Genomic DNA, 8,348 nt, shown 5'->3' with positions numbered 1-8,348 from the left:
ATGTTTGCTCTCACCCTTACTGGAAATTCTCTCATTATCTTGGTGGTGATCTCTGACCTCCAGCTGCACAAGCCCATGTACTGGTTCCTCTGTCATCTCTCCGTCCTGGACATGGCCTTCTCAGCCGTGGTGGTCCCCAAAGTGATTGCAGGGTTCAGTTCCAGAGGGAAAGTCATTTCCTTTGCCGGTTGCATTACACAGGTATTGTTTCTGAACTCTTTTGGATGTGCAGAATCTTTTCTTTACACCTTGATGGCTTATGACCGCTTCTTGGCCGTTTGTAAACCACTCCACTATACCAACATCATGAGTTGGAGGGTCTGTCTCATTCTCTCCTTGGTTACTATAATTGGAGGCAGCCTCAACTCTTCATTTCTGACGTCACTCACCTTTCATTTGCCTTATGGAGAGAGCAACTATGTTGACTATGTCTTCTGTGATGTGCCATCCATTCTGAAGCTGGCTTGTGTTGATGTAAAACTCAGTGAATTGATGATCATCGTTGACATGGGTTTCATTGCAATGACCTGCTTTGTCCTCATCCTGGCCTCTTATGTTTACATCGTTGCAGCCATTTTGAAAATTAGTAGCAGTGAAGGACGACACCGAGCTTTCTCTACGTGTACTGCCCATCTAACGGTGGTGTTCGTATACTACCTGCCTGTGTTTTATCGTTATTTGAGGCCAGATTCTCATGACTCCATGGATAGCGTGGTAAGCATGTTCTACACCACCATCACCCCTTTGTTGAACCCATTGATATATACACTTAGGAACAAGGAGATGAAAACTGCTCTGGTGAAGCTCTGTAGTGGGAATCCAGAATAGACCATATGAAGTACGTCTACCTTTTATGTTTTATAAAGAAACATGGTGCACTGCAGTGGTGGGTTTCAAATTTTTTAAAGAACTTCTTCTGTAGGTGTGGCCTGCTTTGCGGGAGTGGCTTGCTGGCCGTATGACCAGGTTGGAGTGGCTTGGCAGTCATGTGACTGGGTGGGCATGGCCAACTTGTAAAATGTGGTGAAACACTCACTTAACAACGCTCTTGCTTAGCAACCAAAATGTTGGCTCAGAAACTCTGGCATTTCAAGCACGCAAGTCTTAAAGCTGTCAAGTTACAAGACCCTTGCACCCCTAATCCTTTAGGAAAAAAAACCCCAGGGGTGTTCAAACTTGACAGCTTTAAGACTTGTGGACTTCAGCTCCCAGAATTCCTCCTCCAGTCATGTTGGCTCAGGAACTCTGGCATTGAAGTGTGCAAGTCTTAAAGCTGTCAAGTTACAAGACCCTTGCACCCCTAACCCTTTAGAAGAAAAACCCCAGGGATGTTCAAACTTGACAGCTTTAAGACTTTAAGGTTTAGAGGTGGGTGGGGTGATTGGTGAGCCAGCCAATCAGTGAGCGGTGGGCAGGGCAAGCGTGGTGTGGACGGGCGGGTGGGAGGGGGCTGGAACCGGTTCTAAACAGCACCGTAGATTTGTGGAACCTCTTCTATAGAAGAGGTTAGAACTGGCAGGAACCCACCCCTGGTGCATTGTCAAGTTTAAAGGTCTGTAGAGATTCTCAGTCATCCAGATCATAGTTGTCCCAAAGGTGGATTTTTTTTTAAGGAGGCAACGGGACTTTCTTGTTTTTTTTTTCTTTTGAGGATGTTTTGCTTCTCATCCAAGAAGCTTCTTCAGGTCTGACACGACCGTGAGGAATTGAAGGATTTATGTTCCTTGCAGACAGCTGGTCATTGGCATCCTTTTAGATAGTCATTGAGGCCGCTTGGAGGTTTCCTCAGGGTCACCTGAGTAGTGCCCCATGGTTCCTGTAGTCTGCATTCCTACTCTCACACCATTCAAAAGGATATTCATCCCAAATTGTATAGCTAAAGGTCTGTAGAGATTCTCATCCAGTCCTCCATGGTTGTCCCAAAGGTCCTCTTTCAGGAGGCAACTGGTTTTTCTTTTGTCAAGTTTACACCATCATTTCGGGATGGAAATCTGAGGTGTTTTATGGATCTATTGAAAGTTTCTACTGATCACTCTTAAAAGTATGGATATAGCTAGTCAATTTTCATAGAAAGCCACAAGGAGCTCATGGGAAGTTTGGGGATGAGTCTTGCGCTGTGTCCTACTTAATCTAGGAGTTCAAGATGATCTGCTTAAAGGTGTAAAGAATCAGTATCATAAGTTGGATCCCTGGTCCTTCCACCTGCAGGTGGTTTCAAGAGAAAGCTTGAGCAGATGCCCAGGAAAGCACCTGAGATGTAAGCAATTTTGAAGGAAGCCTACAGTTTAAAGAGCAACCATTCCCTTTAGATGCTGCTTTCTTCTTCTCCTAGAGAAGTTCTCATCCAACCAGACCTTGAAAAACAGTTGTTGACAAAGTTCTTTTTCAGCCAGCTTCTATGAGCTCTACGGTCTTTGACACAGAGGAAGAAGAATTCCATCAAATCAACCTCTCCACTGTGTCTCATTAGACTTTTCCTGCACTACTATCTGACATTCCACACTGTCTCCTACAAGGCATGTGTGAATAGCTTTCTACACATAGGGTTGGAAATACAAATAGAAATGAGCATTATTTCTTTAGCAAGGAAAATAAAGCAGGAAAGGTTAGCATGATTATTTAATTTATTTTATTATTTATTATTTATTAATTCAATTTATAGGCCGCACCCTCTCCACCAAGGGACTCGGGGCGGCGTACAACTCAATATACAAATAAATGCCAAGGAGGAGGTAATCAAAACATTGTACAATTCATAAATAAATAAATAATCATAAGTTAAAAACAACACAATAAAATTTAAAACGATTAAAATACCCAAAAAATCAGTTAATTTAAATTTAAAATTGTCCAGGGGGGATTAGAAAATGTAGTTGTAATTTAAGCCAGGCCAGCTAGTTGGAACAGGTGGGTCTTAAGTTTCGTGCGGAAGGAGCGGAGATCGGTAGTTGTCCTAATGTCGGGGGGGAGGTCATTCCAGAGGGCTGCGCCCATCACAGAGAAGGCCCTTCCCCTCTGCGCCGCCCTCTGGCATTGCTTAGTGGACGGCACCTGGAGGAGTCCCTCTCTGTGAGAGCGGATTGGTCGCAGGGATGTATGGGGCAGGATACGATCCCGCAAATAACTAGGTCCCGTGCCATGGAGCGCTTTAAAGATGGTGATCAACACCTTGAAACGCACCCGGAAGGCCACAGGAAGCCAGTGCAGCTTGCGCAGGAGAGGTGTCACATGGGAGTACCTTGTACTCCCCATAACTGTCCACGCGGCCGCGTTCTGGACCAACTGCAGTCTCCGGGTGCATCTCAAGGGAAGCCCCATGTAGAGAGCATTACAGTAATCCAGACGGGACGTCACCAGTGCATGAGTGACTGTGCGAAGGGCATCCCGGTCCAATAGGGGGCGCAATTGGCACACCAGGCGAACCTGGTGGAACGCCCCCCTTGCCACGGCTGCCACTTGGTCATCCATAGACAGCCGGGCATCTAAAGAGGAAAACATGTTCTTATTTGGGGTATCACTTCCGGAATTTGTGCTTGTGAAGAAAAAAATAAAACTTTGATCATTGTTTTGTTGATTAGAAATATTTGATGTTATGGAAATGGCTAGTTATATATTAATGTGTAAAAGCAAAACATTGAGGTTGATTTATCTTGTACTGTGCTAGGAAGTAATGTCACCTTTTCGTTCTTTTTCTCTTTCCCCTTGTGTCTCACACACCCTTTTCCCCATTCTTTTTCCCTCCCTTAATTATCTATATTCTTTTCTTCTTTCTATTTTATCTAATAAAAAAAATAAAAATGATAAAGCAAAAAAACCCACATTTTTTTAGATTTTAAAAAACACAATTAATATTCAGATTTATGTTATCTTTCCATCTCTGTTCCAACCTGCCTTCCATCGAAAACCTATATAGTGCAGGGACGTGCAGTCAGGGGAGGCAGGGGAGGCAGGGCCTCACCTCTCTTCATGAAATAATAGTATATAATATTATATACTATATATATATATATAATATTATATACATTCGTCCGGCCGCGCCCGGGAGCTGCGGAGGCAGAAATGTTGTCGGCGCTCCCGGATGACGAAGCCACGAAAGCGACTGGGGGAAGGTTCTTGTTGTTCCCCAGTTGCTTTCGTTGCTTCGTCATCTGGGAGCGCCGACAACATTTTTGCCTCTGCAACTCCTGGGCGCGGCCAGACGGATGTTGCCAGAGCACCACCAAGGCGGTCCAGGTGGACGAAAAAGCGAGCGATCGAGGGATGGAGAATCAGGCAGCCTGATCCTCGGTCACTCGCCCACCGGACTGCCTCGGCGCCACTCTGGCTACCTCCGTCCGTCCACGCTCGCGAGCTGCGGAAGCAGAAATGTTGTCAGCGCTCCCGGATGACGAAGCCACGAAAGCGACTGGGGAATGATGAGAACCTTCCTGCCTCTGCTGGATTTCACGCACTCCTCGCGACTCCAATATCAGTCGCAAGGAGCGCGCAAAGTCCAGCAGAGGCAGGAAGGTTCTCGGCATTCCCCAGTCGCTTTCGAGGACTGCGGAGCGCGAGCCGGCAGAGCACACTCAGGAAGACGGGGAATGGGATCACGTGTGCTGGAAGCTTAGGCAGCCTCAGCCTCCAGCACACATGGTCCCATTCCCCGCCTTCCTGATGACGTCACCAGCCTCACCAACCATAAACCTCACCGCACGTCACTGATATACTGCACAAGTCAAAAAGAGGGGTGTGAAAATATTTACAGACCCCTCAATCCTGGACATAAATTGTTTCAACTCCTACCCTCCAAACGACGCTATAGAGCACTGCACACCAAGAACAACTAGACACAAGGACAGTTTTTTCTCCAAACGCCATCATTATGCTAAACAAATAATTCCATCAACACTGTCAAACTGTTTACTAAGTCTGCATTACTATTACTATTAATCTTCTCATTGTTCCTACCAACCATCTCCTCTCACTTATGACTGTATTGCTGAAACTCTGTTGCTTGTATCCTTACGATTGATATTGATATTGATTGTTTCCTGATTGCTTATTTGTACCCTATGACGATCATTAAGTGTTGTACCTTATGATTCTTTTTATGTACCCTGAGAGCACATGCACTAAAGACAAATTCCTTGTGTCCAATCACACTTGGCCAATAAAGAATTCTATTCTATTCTATTCTATTCTATTCTATTCTATTCTATTCTATTCTATTCCACTCTATTCTATTCTATTCTGTTCTGTTCTCTTCTGTTCTCTTCTGTTCTGTTCTATTCTATTCTGTTCTGTTCTATTCTATTCTATTCGATTGAATTCCTTCCTATTTTATGAGTCTGCTGAAATTTTCTATTGAGCACTTTTAAAGTATGGTGTAAGCGTTCCAAATATCATGCAGAATTAAATCAGGGTCCAAGTCAGAGCTATCCTTAAAGTTCCAATTTAATAAGACAGACATGTTGGCATTGAACTGTGCAATATTTCTTAGGATATTTCATTCTTCTAGGAGAGGGATAGGTGCTAACTTCCTACAATACGTCACCCATTTCCATCCTTGGTTTGATATTTTCTTTACGCTGAGTTCTTGGCTTGGGCGGTTGACACTCTACAGCAGGGGTGTCAAATCGGTGTCAGCGCTCCAAATATCATGCAGAATTAAATCAGAGTCCAAGTCAGAGCTATCCTTAAAGTTCCAATTCAATAAGACAGGCATGTTGGCACATCGGTGGAAATCCCAAATCTGAAAACTTCCTGGGATTCCACCCAGTTGAAAGTTCATGATCTTTTCCCCACACCCATAAATCCATCAAATGATCTAATCTTCTTCTTCCACGCTGGCATCTCCACCCAGCTGGTTCCGGTCAGGTGCAGAGGTGCAGAGACAAAAGATGACCTTGGGCTTCTAGAAAGAATGACAACAACACATTCCACAATTCTACTCCTTTCTATTCCCCCCTCCCAATTACTACACTAATGAAACAGCATAGGAAAATAATAAGAAAGTGTGGCAGGCCAAAGACTCTTAAAGGAACATAACTACAGGACTGACAGATGGATATATGTGGTCAATTTGCACAGAAAGCCAAAGAAGCTGATTAGATATATGAGCATCAGCAGGTTGTTTGAAATCACACAGTCTGCTATCTGTAATCACTTCTTTGTTAATTTGGCCAAGAACAGAGGGGAGAATGACTTGTAAAGAAGCAGAGCCACAAGGTGGACCAATGTTCCTCCTAGCTATCTGTGGTTGCATCTGAACAGATGCTCAGGAAAGCATCTGAGATGGAAGTAATGCTGAAGTAAACCTCAGGTTTTGCCGCACTCATTCCCATCTGATGTCACCTGCCATGTCTCTTGTAGAAGTCCTCATCCAGCCAGAGCTTGGTTAAAGAAGGTCATGAGGTCCTTGTTCAGCCAACCTCAGTTACCGTATTTTTCGGGGTATAAGACGTGCCAGAGTATAAAACGAACCCAGATTTTGAAGAGGTAATTAAAAAAAAAGTTTTTTTAGCACAGAACTTTGGACACAATATTATTTTATTTTATTTATTTTATTTATTATTCGTATTTATAGACCGCCCCCTCTCCCGAAAGGGACTCGGGGCGGTGTACAGTCACTAAAATGCGTTATAAAATACATACATAAAACAGTTAAATAATTAAATACGTAGGTGGAGGAGGTTACAAGACTGTATGTAGAATAATAAATATAATACATTAAAAACTCTAATAACCCAAGAGTTAAAATATTACCCAAAATTACCCATTAAAATATATCCATCGGGAGGTAAAAACTAAGAATGTGCCAGGCCAGCTAATCGAAACAGGTGAGTCTTTAATTTTTGACGGAAGGAACGGAAGTCAGTGGTAGTTCTAATGTCGGGGGGGAGGTCATTCCAGAGGGTTGGGCCCATCACAGAGAAGGTCCTACCCCTAGGCGTCGCTCGCTGGCACTGCCTAGTGGACGGCACCAGTAGTAGTCCCTCCCTGTGAGAGCGGATTGGTCTTAGGGATGTGTGCGGGAGGATACGATTCCGCAGGTAACTGGGTCCTGTGCCATGGAGCGCTTTAAAGATGGTAATCAATACCTTGAAACGCACCCGAAAAACCACAGGCAGCCAGTGCAGCTCGCGTAGGAGAGGTGTCACGTGGGAGTATCTTGAGCTCCCCATAATCACCCGCGCGGCTGCGTTCTGGACTAGCTGTAGTCTTCGGATGCGTCCCAAGGGAAGCCCCATGTAGAGGGCATTGCAGTAGTCCAGGCGAGACGTCACCAGCGCATGAGTGACCGTGCGTAGGGCATCCCGGTCCAGTAGGGGGCGCAATTGACGCACCAGGCGAACCTGGTGGAACGCCCCCCTTGCCACGGCTGCCACATGGTCATCCATAGACAGCCGGGCATCTAGGAGGACGCCCAAATTGCGCGCCCGCTCCACAGGGGGGAGTTGTTCACCCCCTATGGCCAGCGATGGAGTTAGCTGGCTGAACCGGGGTGCCGGTAGCCACAGCCACTCAGTCTTGGAGGGGTTGAGTTTGAGTCTGTTGTCCCCCATCCAGACCCCGACGGCTTCCAAACACCGGGACATCACTTCGACAGCCTCGTTGGGGTGGTTTGGGGTTGAGATGTACAGCTGCGTATCATCAGCGTACAGATGGTATTCAACCCCAAAACCACGGATGATCTCCCCCAGCGGCTTCACATATGCGTTGAACAGGAGGGGCGAGAGGACCGACCCCTGCGGCACCCCACAAGAGAGTGGCCTCAGGGTCGACCTCTGCCCCCCTGTCAACACACATTGCGTCCGGTCAGAGAGGTAGGAGCCGAACCACCGTAGAACGGTGCCTCCGACTCCCATCCCCCCCAGCCGGCGCAATAGGATACCATGGTCGATGGTATCAAAAGCCGCTGAGAGGTCTAATAGGACCAGGATAAAGGAACAACCTCTATCTCTGGCCCTCCAGAGATCATCAACCAACGCGACCAAGGCTGTCTCCGTGCTGTGCCTGGGTCGGAAACCGGACTGGCGTGAGTCTAGATATTCGGATTCGTCGAGGTGTCGCGGAAATTGCTGCGCCACCACATTCTCAACAACCTTCGCCAAAAAGGGAAGGTTGGAGACTGGATGGTAATTAGCTAGTTCAGTTGGGTCCAGTGAAGGCTTCTTGAGCAGGGGCCTCACCACCGCCTCTTTTAAGGCGGTTGGCAAGGATCCCTCACCCAATGAAGCGTTCACCAGGCCCAGAAGCCAGCCTCGTGTCGTCTCCCAGGATGCCAGTACCAGCCAGGAGGGACACGGGTCCATTGAACATGTGGTGGGTCGCAGCCGTCCACGTAACCTGTCCAAATCCTCGGG

General features: G+C 46.4%; 1 protein-coding gene across 1 annotated transcript; it reads left to right on the top strand.

Moving 5' to 3' along the window:
• On the top strand, window positions 1-828 carry LOC309400587 (olfactory receptor 10G6-like; the record flags this gene model as incomplete). The annotated part of the gene is made up of 1 exon (XM_081969150.1): window positions 1-828. One exon carries the CDS (start codon window positions 1-3, stop codon window positions 826-828), a length of 828 nt encoding a protein of 275 aa, XP_081825276.1.
• Window positions 829-8,348: the final 7,520 nt, after the last annotated feature.

This window comes from Natrix helvetica (assembly GCF_964273705.1).
Source record: "Natrix helvetica genome assembly, chromosome: W".
NCBI classification, from domain to species: Eukaryota; Metazoa; Chordata; class Lepidosauria; order Squamata; family Natricidae; genus Natrix; species Natrix helvetica.
The sequence above is the reverse complement of the archived record's forward strand: the minus strand, read 5'-3'. Positions and strand labels throughout refer to the sequence as shown.